The sequence below is a fragment of the Populus euphratica genome, unplaced genomic scaffold, assembly GCF_000495115.2.
Source record: "Populus euphratica unplaced genomic scaffold, PopEup_1.0 scaffold534.1, whole genome shotgun sequence".
NCBI classification, from domain to species: domain Eukaryota; kingdom Viridiplantae; phylum Streptophyta; class Magnoliopsida; order Malpighiales; family Salicaceae; genus Populus; species Populus euphratica.
In genome coordinates, this window is record NW_011500408.1 from 106,189 (window position 1) to 125,917 (window position 19,729).

At 31.7% G+C, this 19,729-nt stretch overlaps 2 protein-coding genes across 2 annotated transcripts in view; one reads left to right on the forward strand and one right to left on the reverse strand.

Annotated features, from left to right (window-relative positions):
- The first annotated feature begins 3,338 nt into the window (after positions 1–3,338).
- LOC105114483 (Sodium Bile acid symporter family) lies at positions 3,339–6,700 on the forward strand. The gene is made up of 5 exons (XM_011011035.1): positions 3,339–3,896; positions 4,435–4,530; positions 4,637–4,943; positions 5,035–5,282; positions 6,210–6,700. The coding sequence occupies exons 1-5, from the start codon at positions 3,532–3,534 to the stop codon at positions 6,445–6,447; spliced, it is 1,254 nt and encodes a 417-aa protein (XP_011009337.1). The 5' UTR covers positions 3,339–3,531; the 3' UTR covers positions 6,448–6,700.
- An 11,892-nt stretch (positions 6,701–18,592) lies between these two features.
- LOC105114484 (probable pectate lyase 8) overlaps positions 18,593–19,729 on the reverse strand; it is a 4,879-nt gene continuing 3,742 nt past the window's right edge. Inside the window, exons 5-7 of the mRNA XM_011011036.1 lie at positions 19,552–19,655; positions 19,324–19,462; positions 18,593–19,239 (exon numbers count right to left, since the gene is read on the reverse strand). Of these exons, the coding sequence (XP_011009338.1) occupies positions 19,018–19,239; positions 19,324–19,462; positions 19,552–19,655 (465 nt within the window). The 3' untranslated portion in view covers positions 18,593–19,017. The remainder of the gene's footprint in view (positions 19,240–19,323; positions 19,463–19,551; positions 19,656–19,729) is intronic.

Sequence of the window (19,729 nt, forward strand, 5' to 3'; positions counted from 1 at the left end):
TGAAAAAACCAACCATACATTTTAGTCTTGATTCTTTCAACAATTGACAAATCAAATCCTTAATCAAAATCAACCCCTACCCTTTTAATTTCTAATTTAAACCCCTAAAAAGAAAATTAAATCAAAAGTACATGGAGTTAAACTAGATTAACAAGAATGAGCTGCAATAAAAAGTCATGATGACTATTGTTTTTTAATTTTCTTTCAATTTCTTTAGGTTATTACTGCCTATTTGTTTTTTTAAAAAATCAATTCATTTATATTGTTTAATTTTTTACCAAATAATTAAACAAAATCATCTTACTTACTAAACCATAATATATATATATATAACTGTGATACACTTACTTAACTAAATTTCTAGCTAATTTTTTCTTTAACCCAACCTAGTTTTAAATTCGGATAGTCTTGTCAAACCAGGTCAGATTTTAAATCTATGATTTAGATATTAAAGAAATATTTGTTTGGTGGAAAGTAGTTTCTTGAAAATCATTTTCCAAACTGTTTGTTTGTTATTAAAAAAATTAGTTAACGGAAAACACTTTTCAGTCAAATAAAAATTTAGTTTATTTTTTAGAAAAGTGTTTTCCTGAAAATTTTAATTTGGGTGGAAAACTCTTCTTGAAAATTATAAAAAATTTAAAAATATCATATTACTTTCTGATTATATCAAATTTGGTCCTCAAAACTTTTGATTGCTTTATATATTTTGTTTTGAATATTTGTTTTTTAATTTCATCCTTTAAAATTTAATTTTTATATCAAACTTTGGTCCTCATTTTTATAATTGTTATTTGCTTTTCTCTTATTATTTTCTAATTAATTTTTTTTATTTATCAAATTTGATTTTTATGTTTTTGATTGTTACTTGTTTTATTTGAAATAATTTATGAAATGGTTATTATTATTATTATTTTAATTTATTTATCTTTTATTTTTTTTTATTTGTTAGATTTGATCTCCATTATTTTGATTATTATTTATTTTATTTGAATTAAATTATATATATATATATATATATATATATATTTTATTTCATTCTTATTCATCCTTTTAATTTGTAAGATTTGTTTCTTATTATTTTAATAAACTTAAAAAAATAAAATATTAATAAGTTATTTTCCAACTTATTTTTCATAATATAACTAAACACTAGAAAATATTTTTCAATTTATTTTCTATTCAAATATAACTACAACATCAATTACATATCACTTTTTAGAACTACAATATTTATAAACATTTATAAATTGTGCTCCTTCATCAAAACTTTTTGCTGCCATATTAATTTATCAAATCATTTTACTTTCGATACTAATAGCTCAATGCACCCCATGTTTTGTAAGAACAAAGTTTCCTGGCAAAAAGAGAGGGATGGAAATGAATAAAATTTTGTGTTTTTGAAGTGAAAATTCTCTCAGGGTCAGATTTAAAAATTCCCAGAGCATTGAGAAACACATAATCTCTATCCCTTTTAAAAATTTGAATTTGAAAAGATAAAAGAATTGGTAAAATCTATCTTGATGATATGATTTTCGTGGATTTTGGGAAAGCCAACCATACACTTTAGTCTTGATTCTTTCAACAATTGACAAATCAAATCCTTAATCAAAATCAACCCCTACCCTTTTAATTTCTAATTTAAACCCCTAAAAAAAATTAAATAAAAAATACATGGAGTCAAACTAGATTAACAGGAATGAGCTGCGATATAAAAAGTCATGATGACTATTTTTTTTTAATTTGCTTTCAATTTCTTTGAGTTAATACCACATATTTTTTTTTTTTAAATAGATTCATTTATATTGTTTAATTTTCTATCAAATAATTAAACAAAATCATCTTACTTACTTGAATATATATAAAATTATGATATATTTATTTAATCAAATTCTTAAATGGTTTTTTCTTTAACCTAGCCTAATTTTAGATTCAGATAGTTTTATCAAACCAAGTCAGATTTTAAAACTATAATTTAGATATTACAGAGGTATTTGTTTGGCAGGAAGTAGTTTCTTAAAAATCATTTTCCAAACTTTTTGTTTGTTATTAAAAAAATAGATCAACGAAAAACACTTTCCAGTAAAATAAAAATTTGAGTTATTTTTCAGAAAAGTGTTTTTCTGAAAAATTTGGGTGGAAAACACTTTCCAAAAATTATAAAAAATTTAAAAATATCATATTACTTTCTGATTATATCAAATTTGATCCTCAAAACTTTTGATTGCTTTATATATTTTGTTTTGAATATTTGTTTTTCAATTTCATCTCTTAGAATTTAATTTTTATATTAAACTTTGGTCCTCATTTTTATAATTGTTATTTACTTTTTCCTTATTATTTTCTAATTAAAATTTTTTATTTATCAAATTTAATTTTTATTCTTTTGATTGTTACTTATTTTATTTGAAATAATTTATGAAATGATTATTATTATTATTAATTTAATTTCTTTATCTTTTAATTTTTTTATTTATTAGATTTGATCTCTATTATTTTGATTATTATTTATTTTATTTGAGATAAATTATAATATTTTTTTTTCAATTTCATTCTCATTCATCCTTTTAATTTGTAAGATTTATTTTTTATTATTTTTATAAATTTTAAAAAATAAAATATTAATAAGTTATTTTTTAATTTATTTTTCATGATATAACTAAACACTAGAAAATATTTTTTAACTTATTTTCCATTATAATATCAAATATTAAAAAATAATTTATTTTTTTATAATTTACTTTTTTAAAATTTATTTTTTAAAAAAATTATTTGCTAAAAACATATGGGCCCAGGAGAAAAACGACCTCATTATCTACGAATCCATTGGATTCTGTCCTTTCTTCATCTTGTCACATAAATTAAACGGCAACATTAACCATCTGGACTATGCCTTGATTGATACTCGACCGTAATTAGCAACTTCTAGTCCCAGCCACTACAAACTCTACATGTCACCACCAACTCCATGATCACGATAGAGAAGAACCACACCTGAGCATTCTCTCTTAATCACTAATATTTAAAAATTAAGATTAAAAAACAACCCTTTTCTCCGCCACTAAAAAGAAAGAGAGAGTTTATTATATAACCCGGTTCCTGTATTTTAATACAGATCCTTATAGTCTTGGGAACTATATATAATTACATATTAGTCCTTATATTTGTCAATATTTTAATAACTTCTCTCTAAAGGTAAGACTTTCTGGTATTTTCCGACCAAAAAAAGAGTAATTGAAGATGATCGATGCTCGTTAAGGGATTATCTTCATGCTAAGGGACCCATTAATGAATTGTAGTAAAATATAGGTACTAAGTTATAATTGACTGAAAAAATCCATAATATCTCCCCCATCACTCAAGCTCCATCTCCTCCTCATCTTTTCCTAAAGCTCCACCACCTCCCTTTCCCTCCCTACTTCGCCGGACTCCACTACTCCCCGGCGGACCTACCTCTTTAACCACCTCAAGAAACAAAATCCGCTGCCACCCAACACCCTCCCTTTTTTTTCCTTTGTGAAATACAATTAAATGGCCTTAATCTCCTCCATCTCCCCAAGACCAGTACCAAAACTCTCAATCTCTACAAAAGCTCAGAACTTCGTTTCTCTAACTTCTTATTCTTCATTTACTTGCCATTCTCTTCCAATGAAAAGATTAAATAAGGGCTGGCCGAAGAATGGAGCACGGTTTACATTTGCTTGTTCAACCTCACCGTTTATAGGAAGAGTTGGGTCACAGAGAAGAGAAGGCAACGTTTCTTTATTGCATTTTGGGATTAACCCAAATGCAGAGGTCTCAAAGACCGATTCTTCTCAGGTCTTATCAGCTATGCTTCCTTTTGTTGTTGCTGCCACCGCAATAGCTGCTCTTGCTCAGCCTGCCACTTTCACTTGGTTAGTTGCTTCTATATATAAATTTAATTTCCTTTTGGTATTCTTTTTTATTTCTAATCCTGAGAAAAAAAAATAGTCGCTGTTCAAGTAATTTTGGTTTAGTTAATGCGGGGAATTAGTCTTGTTCTTGGGATTGTCTCTGCTGCTTTTCCGGGATGGGTTGTGTCTGATTAGTCGTTCGTTGAATCCCCGAGTTTTGATATATATATATATATAATGGACACTTTTCGAAACTAATCAATATTAAACAAACTTAGCTTACTTCGATGTTGTTCTGTTTCAATATTTTATTTTGATTTTTCTTATGAAGTTTGATTGATATAATACTTCTTTAATTGCCAATAATTTATTTATTAAAGAATATAATAGATGAATATGGTCAAAACTTGTGCTTTTTATTGGTTTCTGGTAGCTTTGCAGGATTTTTGTTGTAGTCTTTTTCTGACTAAAAAGGCTTGGGACTGGTCTTTAAGGGCTCAAAAAGGAGTGTTGGATGCCTAATTTAGTTTGCAGGTTTGATTTTGAAACTTTGTTTCAGGGTATCTAAGGAGCTGTATGCTCCAGCTCTTGGTGGGATCATGCTGTCAATTGGGATTAAACTTTCTATTCATGATTTTGCTCCTGCAATTAAACGGTATATGTTTTTTTCTTGTTAATTTAATTCCTTTCTTTGAACTATTGAATGTATTATGTGAATTTGCAAAATTTAGAATCAATGTTATTTTTTCCATCTGTTGCAGACCTTTACCACTATCTGTTGGGTTTATCGCGCAGTATGTGCTCAAACCAGGCCTTGGAGTATTAGTTGCAAAGGCATTTGGGATGTCTCAGATGTTCTTTGCGGGTTTTGTCCTAACATCTTGTGTTGCAGGAGCTCAGTTATCCAGCTATGCTAGTTTCTTGAGTAAAGGGGATGTAGCCTTGAGCATTCTCCTTACTAGCTCCACTACCATTGCATCAGTCCTTTTCACACCTCTTTTAACTGGTCTTCTCATTGGCTCTGTAGTTCCTGTTGATGCCATTGCCATGTCAAAGTCAATCTTGCAGGTAATGAGAGCTCTTTACTAACTGATATGTTTTTAGATTCACTATTTTATTTCGCCTCCCTCAAGTTTAACATTAGATTCCCTTTTTTAAGGTTGTCCTTATTCCAGTCACTCTCGGCCTCGTACTAAATACCTATGCAAAGGCAGTTGTAAATTTACTGAATCCTGTCATGCCATTTGTTGCTATGGTGTGCACTTCGCTTTGTATTGGGAGTCCGCTAGCAATAAATAGAAGTCAGATTCTTTCCAAAGAGGGTCTCTGGTTGATTTTTCCAGTATTGACATTTCATGCTGTGGCATTCACTTTGGGATATTGGGTCTCCAAAATTCCAGCTTTGAGGTAATTTCATAAATGCATTTGGGCCTAGTGCATTTTTCAGTTTTAAAATTTAGAATTGATAAAAACCTGTCCTCACTGCCATTGTCCCTGTTTTGTGACCCCGCTTGTTGTGATCCTCATGCAATAGTTGTTCTAGTGATTTTCCCAGTCCCACTGTTATAAACTCCTTTGGTTACTCTGCCAAAGCTATATACACTCATGGAATTGGTGATGGTTATGCTTATCTGGATGTTGCAAATGTAATTTTTTCTGGAAACCTCATATGACCATCTGACCTTACCCTCTGTCAGATTTCACACATTGTTGGTTATTATACTGTTGCTTATTTCTTTCCATTTCTACTGCTTATGTTGGATTTTCAACCCATTCTGTTTTCCTGAACTTTTTCTTATGAGTGAATATTTTAGAAGCTGAAGTTCCTTAGTGAGAGTTTAACTCATGACCTCCTTTTTTACACGGGAGGCTAATACCAGCTGAACAAAAGGCCAATTGATGTTCCACTGAACTTATAACCTGCGTTTTCCAATCACTGCCTCATGCCTTGAAATAATTCAACTTAACTTGGAATTTCTGAGAAGCTATTTGGTCCTGTGTGCTCTACACAGATGTCGACTAATTCCTGGTAGAAAATTAGAGCAATGTTGGACTCCAGTTATTCTGATTTCTATCTCCTCTTTTGCCAGTTATAGCAACTCCCCTGAACTTTTCTGAATTCCTCAATAAGATGTTTGCTTTTAATATTGGCAATGCTCCTCAGAATAGGCTGAATGAAGGTTTGTGTAACAATCTAGAGCAGTTTATTTGCCCTTTAGAGCAGATTCTAGCAAATGCATGGTTGGTTTTTGGTTTTTTCGTGTTCCTGTACGAACGAGTTAGAATTTTGTATGAAAGGGGATAAGAAGTTAACTTTTGTGGTTATTGTCACAGGCAAGAGGAAGAAGCTAGCAGGACAATTTCATTATGTACAGGAATGCAAAGCTCCACTTTGGCTGGACTTCTAGCTACCCATTTCCTCGGGAGCACACAGGCTGTCCCACCAGCATGCTCTGTAGTTGCCATGGCGATCATGGGTCTTTGTCTTGCCTCTTTCTGGGGTAATGGCTACCGGATAAGAGATATACCATCCCACCTTATCCCACAATTTGGTTCTGCTGTCAAGGTTTAACATAGCAATTCCCAGGAGCGCTCTGTGGACTAGGTGAAGCTAATTTCGCACATAAAGAGCACTGATAGTATAGGGGGGGTGGGGGATAGATAGCGATAATGGCAGTGCCTGGTGTTGTATAGTTTAAAAGCTTTTTTCACCAGCTGCATCTTTATTGTATATATCAGAGGTATACAAATTACAAAATGTAGCGAATGCTTGAGATGCTCTTATCTTTCTCTATAGCAATGGTTTGCTTCCTTGACTTTTTTGAGTGTGAATTTAAAAATCAGCATTTAAAGGAATTTATAGGAGGCCGATCTAGGCAACAAACCTATGATCGTCGAGAAAGTGAAGTTAACATCTGTTGATGAATAAACTGGTACTAGGCATGTTACCTCGCCTGAAGCCTAAACTTTGACCAAAATATGCAAGGTGTTTGATAGTCTAGGCTGCTCCTAAATCCAACGAAAATAATCATGACAATGACCTTGTCCGAAGTAGGATCCTGAAGTATTGCGAACCACAATGAATGTAGTTTTTATATCCGATCTGGTTTAATAATCGGATCACATGTTAATTTATAAGAAAAACAAATATATTTTCATCAACTCCCTAAAAATACTCTCAATTAAAAACCTAACAAAGAAAATTCAATTCCAATTTAAAACCATCCCACTAAAGTAAACCTTGTCTTCTAATTCTCTTCGCTTTCAAGGTTGTCCTTTGGAAACCATCCCAGGATCTATAAGCCATAAATGGAGCTAGAAGGAAGAGATGATCCAGCTTTGTTTTTTTGTCTTCTCTTCTCTTTGATAGTGGAGAGAGGTTAGGAGTATGACTCTTGCTTTGAAGTGAAGGGATGAGAATTAAATTCTTTCTTTTCGTAGCTTGTTTTATGGATTGCTATGAAAGGTGCCTGAAGTCTTTCAATCGATTGTTAAGGCCCTTGAGGCATTCTTTCTTCTACTAGTTTGGCCGGGATCTTACTAGGGATCTTACTACTTGGCTTTGAGAGTCTTCTTTTCCTTTTCTTTCCTTTCAGGATAGATCTCGTCTTTGAATCTGGGTCTCTTATCTTAGCCCAAAGTCTTAAGGGCTCTTTTGACGCTGTTATGTCTTGAAACAAGATAGTTGCCATGGAAAGAGAGATGAAAAGGAAAGAGAGATGAAAAGCAAGATAGCTGTCAAAAAAACAAAAAGTTAGGTCTTAGCTGATTTACTTAGGCCAAGTTTTAAAATTATAAAAAAGAAGCTTGAAAGGATGTGTGTATATATATATGTGCGTGTATTTTACTAGGATGACTATTTTTCAAGCTAGTTCAATTTTTATTTAAAAAGATAACCAAACTAATTTTTTTATTTAAAAATTAAAACTGTTTCAAACTGATCAATTTTGATTTGGTTAAGATAATTTATATAAAAAATTAGAAAAAATCAACATTAGTTTTTTCTATCTTCTACTTCATGAGAAGGGCCTACTTTAAAATATTTCTCTGAAGACATGTAATCAACTATCACTGATTCATTACCTCTATTGATTTGATCAAAACTCTTATAGTTATTATCAAGTTCTTCCTATTTCATCTATCTAGTAGCTTCAACCATTTAGTTTCAAAGTGTGTAAGGAAAGAATCAACAAATAAATCTTTAATGACCCAATTCATAACTATAAAACCTTTAATCAAGAAATAAGATAAAATTAAATAAACAAAAAAACTAAAAGCACACAAGACACAACCCAATTAGACTAGAACGTTTCTTTCCATGTCTCGCATCCTAACCTAGGTGGTTATTGGTTATATGCCATGGAATTGTATGAAAATGTCAGAAGCAAGCTTTAGAAAGAAACTAATGATTTTTTTACCAGTTTCTAACAAACAATGCCATTGATGAAGTCTTAAAAAATTCAAATAGCTTAAGAATAGGGTTCCTGGGTTAAATAATCAGTTAATCAATTGATCATAATAATCTCATCTATTCTTTACAGCTAAGGTGTTTGATAACATATACGTGGTTCTTAGTAGGCTAAGATAGCTTATGACTAGTACTTGAAAAAAGTTCCTTTTAGTGGGGGTAAGGACTCTCTGATATTAAATAAGTATTTTTTTTAAAGATAGAAAATACAAGAATATTCTAGAAACAAATATTTTGAAATTATATATGCAGTAAAGAATGAAGATTGTGAATAATTGATTTGAAGATTTTATGGTGTATTCATAGTCTATGAGTCTTGTCTTTATGTGGAAAAAAGGGTCTGAAGTGTAAATTTACTATGATAGCATTTAATGAGATATAAATATCCCTTACATCTATATTAATGTTTGATAGAAATATGGTGGGTTCTTAAAAGATTTTTATACACCTAAAAAGTATAGGGAGATTACGATTCAAGGCGTCAAATTTAGATGAGCCCATGAAGCTTGAGTTTTTACTCTAAGCTAGACCCAATAGAGAAGGGTCGTCCCTTTAGGTGTGCCCCAGGTAGGATGGTCATTCCTTTGGGCATGCCAAGAAAAGATGATCGTTACCTTAGATTTGTAAGACTATCAAGTTCAAGTATTTCGGGTCTGACATGTTTGCTAGATTTATGTTATCTTGGAGTTGGTTGGCTGTTAAGTTCAAGTGCAGTGGATATGGCGAACTAGCAAGTCTTTGTGCCTTGGGTGTGACATATTTGTCAGACCCACATTATCTTGAACTTGACTGATTGTCAAGTTCAAATGTAATAGGCTTAGTAGACTGCCAAGTCCTTGTGCTTTGAGTTTGATATGTTTACTAAACCTTTGTTACTCTGGACTTGACGAATAACCATGTTTAGGTACCTTGGGTTTATCATGTTTTTCAGCCCATATTATCTTATAACTAGGTTTGGTGTGCCAGGGCTTGGCACGCTACTAAGACTAATCGTGTTTGGGTCTGGCACGAGCCCAGGGCTTGGCATATTGCCCAGCCTAATTGTATCTAGGTCTGGCCAGCACCAGACGTAGCATTCTCGGGACTGGCACACTACCAAACTTAATCATGTCTAGGTCTTGTTAGCGTCAGACCCAACATGCCCGGGGCTTGGCCCAGCGCCAGACCTAGCATGCTTGGGACTTGGCACATTGCCAAGCCCAGAATGCTTTCACTAAGATGTGCTTGTTTCCTAAAAATTTATATCCATAAATCTTTTTTATCCTTTTATTTTTGAAAAGATATATTGATAAAAACTTGTTTCATCAACATATACATAAGATAAGAGTTGTTATACTCATTAATTGCTTACCGATTGACACGATCAAAGAGTTGATGTCTTATCCCAAGTGCAGGAGTGTCAAAGTAAAATAACCCGGCAAGACCAGGGTCGAACCATAGGGAGGTGAATTATATAAATTACAAATAAAGAAAAAGATTTGAAGAGAATAATAACAGAAAAGGAGTTGAAGAAAGTTTTGGGATGTGATATTGATGTAAGGATTAAACAATAACAAAACATATGTCAAGGTTATAGGATTCACTAATGGTATTTCAAATAAATATAATATAAACTCTTTTTATTACTCAACTAGAAACCACACACAAAGGAGGTTCTAATCGGATGATTTCTCATTATTAGCTCATTATAAATTACTAACATGATCATATTAATTATCTTATCTAAGTAATACCATACTTATAAATATCATCAAGTATTCATGTTGCTAGTTTATGTTAACAACAAATCAAGTTCCTATCATAATAACGATGTCGGCCGAAAACTATGAAGGATCAAGCATTTGATGTACCAAATATTATACAACACAAATCTAAATTAACCATTTAATAAGCAAGGTATTAAGAATTAGTAAGATAAAAAGATAAAACATGTTAATAATAATCTTTCTTGAATATAAACATTTAAAGCTCATGTTGAGTTTATATTATACCTATTTTAACACCATTAGAGAAACCTTTTCACCTTGACATAATTAACTTAGCTAAACATTAAGAAGGAGAAAAACATAAATAAACAATATAAGAACATAAACATAATATAAGCTAACTAAGTATAGGAAAGGAAATGAAAGAGCATAAACAAGAGATTACTATAGCATAAAAGAAAACTTGAACATTACAAAGATGTAGAGAGAAAGCAAGAAGATAACTTTGATCTGAAAATTAATATGACTAAATACATGGACAATGCCTCCTTTTATAGGCTAAGTTTCAGAACTATTGATTGATTGAAGAATTGGTGGGCATCCATTGATTTGGTGGCTGGTTTTTGACATTAATGGCTGCTGGTTTTTTTGATATTGTGGGCTGATTTTTGATATTGTTGGCTGGCCAAAACGTCATTGCTCACATCAGAATTATAGCTAACTGAATTGTGGAAGCTATGGGCAATTGTCTCAGCTTTCCATAAAAAAAAACCAGAGCTCATTTGGACTTCTAGAACTCAAGATATGAGCCAAAAACCGAATAGTGCTTGAGCTGCAGAACAGCTTCCGACGTCTTCGTTGTTGCTAAGATTTGGGCTTGAAAACGGCAGAACTGAGTCTTTGACTTCATATGAAAGTTGTAGGTTTATGTCTTACCTTTCTATCGATATAAAATGGACCTAAATCTGATATCTACAGCTCCAGATATGATCAAATTACTGAACGGTGTTCGAGTTTGGAATGCACCAGCAACACTTTGCTAAGTTTGGCCTTCTTTTTATCCTTTCAATTTCAATCCTTAAACTCATCAATCAATCCTTTTATTTATGTGATAGACCTGCATTTAGGATGAACATTTACCATGAATTAAAGGTATATTATATTTTTAGACTTGCTAATATAAAACATGCTTTTGTTAGGGAATTTAATGATACTTTAGGTGCAATATGATGACATAAATCCTTAATGAGAATGCACTTTTAAGTACTAATCACTGATCATAACCATCACTTGATTTAGGAAAGAAATAGAGAAAGAAAGTTTTTTTTTTTTGAAAGATAGAGAGGTCAAGATTTTTCAGAAAAAGAGGTGATTTGTTAAGCTCCCTATTTAACAATGATTGAATTATTAGTATGAGAGAAGGGAAGAGTAGAACAAAAGATAAAAAATAAAGCAATAAAAAAGGAAAGTGAATGAAAAACTGCTTTGTAATTAGCCCCCAAACACTTTTCCACACATCAGTTTATATACAATAGTTTTCCCTCCAATTACAACTAATTTAACCACTTTACTCAACTAGTAGTTATTAACTAAATCAATAGCTAACTACCTCCTAACTACTAACCTTGATCTTCATGTTTTTTATATTATACATATGTTGCAATTCTTTGCTTAAAGACTAGCAATTCAATTTTGTACTGGAAGCATTATTGAAAGCTTGCACTATTTATTTGTAAGTCGGTAGCATTAATTTTATGGTAACTTGAATAATAAGAAAGTTGAATATGTGTTAATTATATAAACAAACAGAGAGATTCATGTAGATTAAAGGTTAAATATGGGAGGGAGGGGACAAATGGTTTGCTAGGAAACTAGGGTTAGAAAATAAATTTTTCTATTTATAGTAACCCTAGTTTTTTCAATTATATTTGAACCAGTTTGATTCGATTTGGTTATTTCTGTTTCATCCTCACTTTTCATTTTTGATTGGCAAAGTTAATTTTTCTAAATTGTTCAATTTAGTTTTGAACCCAAATTCAAACTGAATTGTTCTTTTAAGAAATGGTTAGATTGAAAGATAGAGGACCAAAGTGAAAATGGTCGGTAAAATAGATATCGAGTTTGAATTTCATTTGGAAAGTTCATTTTAGTCTCTTATGTTTTTTAGTTATTAGGTGTTAGGTCCTTTTAGTTGTTAGAAATTAAATTTTAGTATCAAACTTTATTTTTCTCATTTTTAGTTCATGTTTTATGAGAGGGGGAGAGAGAGGCTCATCAGATTTTGATATAAAGAAAGAAAGTAATTATTTGTAATTATTTTAGCCACTAAAATTATCGATATCAATGTCAATAGGTTCTATTTGATGAGGAGACTTTCACTTAGGTGTTTTTCCCCCTTAAATTGCCTAATAAGGTAGATTTGACAGCGAGAAGAATTTCAAGTTCAAGTTGATTTTAGGTTTTTGAGCTATTGTTTTGAGGTTTTTTGAGGTCCTGAATAAGTTTATCAAGGTTATTATGGTATTTTCTAGGTGTTTTGGTTCAAAATAAGTTTTTTTCTTCAAAACTAACTGAACCTTTAATTTTCAGACAACATTGTTTTCTAGATTTTGTAGAAAGCAGACAACTATTTTTTTTTTAAAAAAAAATATCATACATCACATTAAGAAATACAAAAATAAAAACAGGTCTAAGTGTGCAGGCTGTAAAGCCCATGCATCTAGGTTGTATTTTTTAATGCTAGGCTTATTGAACCACTTGACCCATGCGACTAGGTTCCTTTAAATTTTTTTTTTATTTGTTTTAAAATAAATCATTAAACCCAATTGAGTCTATTGGTTGAGTCTTAAGTTTAATGAATTAATTCACAACATCTGAGTTATTATTTATTTATTTTTGTTTAATGCTTTTTATATCTCTCATTTTTTTTTATAAAAGAAACACAATTTCATCTTTTGTTGTCAATGATATTATTTTATTTATTTAACTTAAACATAAAAGAATGCAATTTCATCCTTTGTTATCAATGATTTATTTTTGTTATCTTGGTCTTACATACCTATCATGGTTGGGTTTTTTTTTTTTACTTTTTAAAAATATATTTCACACAAAAAAATTACCATCACTTTATGGTCGTATAGTTAAATAAAAAATAATCTTTGGAATAAAAAACTTATTGAATCTAACAACGAGTATAACTTTTATCGAGAGTTTGGTTGGTCAATTCAAGTTCACTTAGTTTTTCTAATTAAATGATATTTTTAACTAATTTCATCTTTTAACATTGAGTTAATTCGATATTGAACTTTTCAACTCGTTTTTTTCAAGATTATCCTTAGGAGTTTCGCAAGTCAACCCAATTTAACCAATGTAGATCAAATGTTTTTCCTTCTTAATATTAGATAAAAATATAATTTAATTTATAGTTAAAATCTATTTATTTGTTTAGATGACATGTTAATGCTATCTAGATATTTTATTTTATGTTTAAATTGTTTCACTCCAACTTGCAATGTAGCACTGATAAATGTGCTAGTTAATAACTTTATAAGGTATGCTTTAATTTAAAATAGAAACAAAAATCAAGAACCATTCAAAAATTAGAATTTGATAGATAAAATAGATCATGTTACTAGATCTCAACCCGTTGTCATTAACCTAACCTTAATTATGAATCAACCAATCAATAATTAAGTTTTTCACAGCCATACTAGACGAGAGTGAAAAAAACCATTGGATTTCTAGCTTTAACTATTGTCCGGATCTCCTATACTCGAAAAGGTAAAAGGCTCAAAAAGTGAAAAAGCTAGATGCATCGTTGCTTTGTGTGCCATCATATATGTCATAATACACACACACACACACACACACACACTCACACACACACACACACACGTGTGTGTGTGTGTATGATGTCATGATGATCATCTTTATAGATAAAAAATAGTATGAGTAGAAAGGATAAGAAATTCTTGTTCTTTATTAGTAGAGAAAAAAAAATAGAAGTTATTACCTGTTATTTTGATCACTAGGAATCTTAACTGATCTTATAATCTAAGAAAAAAAAACTGATTGTGTAATGAAAATGTATTAACACTTCCAATACACCTTATCTAAACTAAATTATATTGTTTATTTGTCTGATATAAGTTAAGGTATTGTTGTATTTCTAATCATTGATCTGTTTAAGGTTTAAGAAAAAACTTTATCAATAAGAAGATCCTTATCTTGTTAGATTAAAATTCTAACCATTCTAATGCCAACATAAAAAATAAATAAAAATAATTTTTATTTAATATCAAGAATCTGTATTATGTATAAGTTCATAATCTCATATACTAACAAAAAACAAAATCATTTTTAATATTTTTTAAACTATAGGCTAAATTCTTGAATCTTTAATAAACTGATTATTAAATCTCAAAATATATACAAATATATATATTTTTGAATTTTTATATGAAAATATAATATAACTTTTTTATTTTTAAAAGATTTGGTCTTATGAAAATTAAAATAAAAATTGTATTTGAAAAGAAAGATTTTTTTGTTGTTTTTTTTAAGAGAGCCAATTCAATTAATATAAAAAAATTTTCACTACCACTAGCAGAGCGTGGATCCATGCGCCATCATCGATTGAAGGGAAAAATTTATAGGATTTAAAACAACTCTTTCACCTTTCCAATCCCTTGTCGGCTGTGTTCCTCCATGCTCTTTAAAGAAGGAGATCGAGGCACATTAAGCCTCAACCTTCTCTTTCTTCTTCTTTTAGCTCTCTTTCTTTACTAGTTTCTTTTGCAGTGAGGTTGTGTATTCTTGCCTTTGTCGTTGTGAAAAGCTAACAAGTTGATCAAAAGGAAAAAGGGTTGCTGGTTTCAGTTGTTGGCAGTGTTGGATTACTTTCTTGCTGCTGTTAGATACTAGTGATGTGTTGGACTGAGTGATTAAGTTATTGATGTCTTTTATTTTTGTTGATGTTAATCTCTTGACAATGAAAGAAGCACACAACACTGAGGGGCTGGGGTCAATGGTTGGGTAAAGGATTAGTGTTGCCGGTGAAAAGAGGGCTGTTGTTTTAGTGCTCAAATCTTTTTTGGATGAACGCTATGATGAGAAGGAGATGAAGAAATGGTTGTTTTGGGTGGTAAAAGTGCCTATAATTAAACAGAATGATGATGTGAATGTTTTCTGTATATTCTGTATTGAATATTGTAAAGATACATGATATATATACTCCCCCTCAAGTTACAGTGTATATTGATCACTCCTAACTTGCCCTGTAATATGGAGAACTAGTTTGAACTTAGTGGCTTTGTGAATATATTTGATGGTTTCTACTTGGTCCGTATATGCTCTGGTTTAACCAATCCTTTTTGCACTTTCCTAAATTGGAGGGAAATCAAAATGTGATGAATTGGGAAAATAATGAGAATTAGAATTTATTTTAAAAGGAAACACACTTCAAAGAAAATCACATCCCTTGAAATAAGAATTTTCTTAGTTGTCAAGTTATAAACATTATACTTTTTTTTGCCATATGGGTAGCCAAGAAAAATACACTTTGTTACTTAGGATCAAATTTGCTAGGACGAATTAGATGTGTGGACACAAAGCATTGACAACCAAAAACCTGTAATTGAGAATAACTTGGTTCCTTATGAATTTTTTTTTCAAATGGTATTTTTCCTTGAAGAATTGGAGTTGGTGTTCTATTGATCAAGTAAGCTGCAGTGACTATGATAGCCCTTCAAAAATATTTTTATAAAGTTGTTTGAAAAAAGAGAGCTTTAACTACATTTAGCAAATGTCGATGTTTACACCCAGCCACACCATTTTGTTGTGGTGTGTTGACGTAGCTAGTTTGGTGGATAATGCCTTTAGATGAATAAAATAGAGAATTTTAAATTTTGGGCTATTATCACTCTTTATGACCTTAACATTATTACAAAACTAATTCACAACCAAGTGAATAAAATAAATGAGTAGAATGTGTGCTTTAGATTTGTGTTTCATCAAATATACTCATGTGCTTCATGAATGGTCATCAACAATAGTTAAAAAATATTATGCACTAGAAAAAGATGGAACATGATAACCACCCTAAATGTGAATGTGAATTAAATCAAAATAAGATGCATTACGTGTAGTGCTTAATAGAAAATGTTGTCTAGTGAGTTTGGCGAAAGGATAGATAGAGCAAATGCTTAAAATACCAAATTTATTTACAAGGAATGGAAATAATGAAGATGTTTTATTTGAAAGGTGACCAAGTTGTTGATGCTACAAGTTATCTGTGTTGGTGTGTACTGCATTGCATGTTCCTTTCTTTGATTGCTTAAGGTAGTAGAGTCCCTTCTTCTCAGTTCCTGTCCTAATCATCTTCCTTAATTGTAGGTCCTGTATGATACAAATTTGTCTGAGAAAGATAGTCATATAAAATGAATCAAATGCTAGATTGCTCATATAAATCAAGTTGAGATAAAAGAATGGGACATGAAGAACATTATGAAGAACAAATTGGGGAGAGAAAGCTACCATGCCAATATGAGTAATATGTGCTGAGGTTCCATTAGAAAGTTTAACCTAACGGTTATGGACTGATTTTAGTGAGGTAAGTAAAATCAGGTTACAAATAATATGATCATTTGTGCTACTATCCATTATCCATGTTGTCTCTTTACTACTTTATGCAAGCTAAAATGCTTTACCTGAGAGTTTCTCATAATTTAGAACATTATCAACTAGGTTGGTTGAGGTAGACTTCATTTTTGTTAAAAGCTAATTGAGAAGTTAATGACATTCTTCTTGTGAAAAAGAAGAATCAGTCAAAGCTTCCTTACTGTTATTTTGAGGGGTTATTTGATTTGCTTTTGATCTTATTTGTCCACTTTCAATATCGTTCTTCCTCATTCGACAATAATCATAGGTATGTCCTTTCCCATTGCAATATATGCATTTGAGATGAGCTCTACAGTTTTTTGTGTTGTGATTATTCATATTGCATTTTTCACAAAATTTGGCTTCTCCCCAATAAGGTTAAAATCATTGGTCACTTTCTTTACTACAAAAGCAAATGCTTTTGGTGGTGTTGTTGACTTTCTAGCAAAGACCCCTACCTATTTCTCATGATGTAACACCATTGTATAGGCTTTGTTCAGGTTCGGAAGAGGATCCATGCCTATCATGTTGCTTCGGGTCTGTGCATAGCTTTCATTAAACCCCATCAGGAACTTCATAGTCTTTATTGTTTCCATAAAAGTTTTAACCTTGGTAATTGCCTCATAATTGCAAAGAAGAAACACAAATAGGGCATCCTTCTCATCCTACAAGCTTTTGAGCTTCGTGAAAAAGGACATGATTGAGTTTGCACTTTGTTCATAGTCATAAATATCATTTTCTATATAGAACAATGAAACTGTGTTAGTTTGAGAAAATCTCTCTTTTATCTTTAGCCATATACCTTGCATCCTTGCAATGGATGACACTGTCTAAAATGTCCTTCGGCATGACTCCTAGTAACCAGATTTTGATAAGAATGTCACAACGGTCCTATTGTTGTTACTCATTACAATTGTAAGTTAGTCTTTTAAGGGTTCCATCTATAAAGCCCTTATTGTTTTTTATAGTAAGTGCCATGCTCATTGACTACACCCATGTTGTGTAATTGTCTTCCATCAGCGATTGTGAAATGAGGACAACGCTTAGTTGATCTGAGTGATGGATAAAAAGTGGATAATTGGAGTTCTCTTATGGTTTTGAGGTCTTCAAAGAGTTCGAGGTTTTGCTCAAGAAGCTTTTGATCTTCGTCACCAGGTATGAAGTATTTGGCTGTATGGATTTCTAGGATCTCAAAACCAGAGCTCTGATATCATAAACAGAATGATGATGTGAATGTTTTCTGTATATTTTGTATTGACTATTGCAAAGATACACAACATATATATGTAGTTTACATATAATCCGATCCACCATTCTAGGAGCTATTACATGATTAACTTTGGTAAATTGTTCAATTCCATTAATTACAATATATCACCTAATTACTTGGAATTCTTTCCTTTAATAGTTATGATGTTAGAAGGAGATGATGGGCCATGGTTGGTTGTTTGATGGGGCTGTTATGGGATGTGTTACAATGGAGCTTGGGTTATTGTGATGGTGGCGTGATGATTGGGTTAAGAGAATAGGGATAAAAGCTGTGGTTGTTTTGTTGGCGTGGTGATTATGATCAGTGAAGATAGAGTTGTGTAGTGTTAGTATGTTGGTTTTATTTCTTTATTTTATTTATTTGATTAAATATTTGTTTTTTTTTAAATAATATTATTATTGATTTAATAAGAAAAATTAATAATTTTAAAAATAATATGTTAAAAACCAAAGGTATTAAAAAAATATTTAAAATTAAATTTTTTTGAGAAAGGCTGAAAATACTAGAAGCAACACAAATACATCAATAACATAATTTTTTTGGGTTTTTTTTTTTCGTTTTTTCCCTTAAAAATACTTTAAAAATAGCGTGGAAATGAGGTAACAGGACCAAATGATTAGAGAAAAGAACCTTGGGGCTAGCAAATTAAACAATATCTGTGACATGCCGATCCAATAGAGAATTGAATTATACAGTAGAGAAGAAGCAAATGGACTATACTCTACGAGGAATAGAGATGTGGAACAACACTGCAGCATTTAAAGCAGGCCGAGGTCGATCGGTGGCGAAGGTTACAGGTGGAATATTGCATGGTGGTGTGACAGCAGTATGGCGCATGTAGTATAAATGTACACTTGCCAGGTATTTGGTGGGCAGGGCATCGTGTAGAAATACAGAGAAGGGGATATTGTAAACAGAGTAGCTGCAATCTTACTGGATACTGCTATTATAACAATAACAGGGGGAGGAAAATGAAAAATTTTGAATGTTTTTTTTGTACTCATCTTTTTTGTTTTTTTAAACTATTGATGGGATTGGGAATTAACATCGGCGACCCCTGCGGCAGACTAGGGCTCCAGCAGTTGAAGTGATGTCCCCGACCATCGATGAGGACTTGGCCCCTAAGCTTGAGGCCCTGGCATAGCTGGCTGCAGCTCCAGCTCCTGATGGAATGAAGTAGGCTCCGTTTAGCAGGAGGTCGCCTTCTGATCTCCAATTCCAATGCCTCCATACTCCAGTTTCCGTGTCTACCCTCTTTGTCACCTGCCAGTATAAATTTTGTTCTCATGACTGCAATCATCACATGATCATCGCTATCACAAGAGATTGCATGTTCATTTAGTATACCTCTTTGGCAAAAGCGTTGGCAGGGGCAAGATATGTGTTGCCCTGGCTATTAATCGTGGGATTAGCACTTCCTCCAATGGCATACATTTCCCAGTGCGTGTAGTCATTGTTCACTACGTGGAAATACCCATGCCTGCATCTGCAAGGTTTATGAATTGACCTCGTTAAGATCATTCTATAAATCATACGAGGAAACCGCACAAGGGATATATATTGATGGTCAGTTACCTGGGCATTCTCTGGATAAGACCTTCACCAAAATGGTTATAGGCAATGGTCACTTGCATCCGCTTATCTCTTTTATAGGAGTCACTGTGGCCTAATAGCATAACCTGTTATTCATTTTTGAAGAAAAACTCAGTCATTCCACACTGTTATAAGCTCATATAATAAAATAAAATAACAA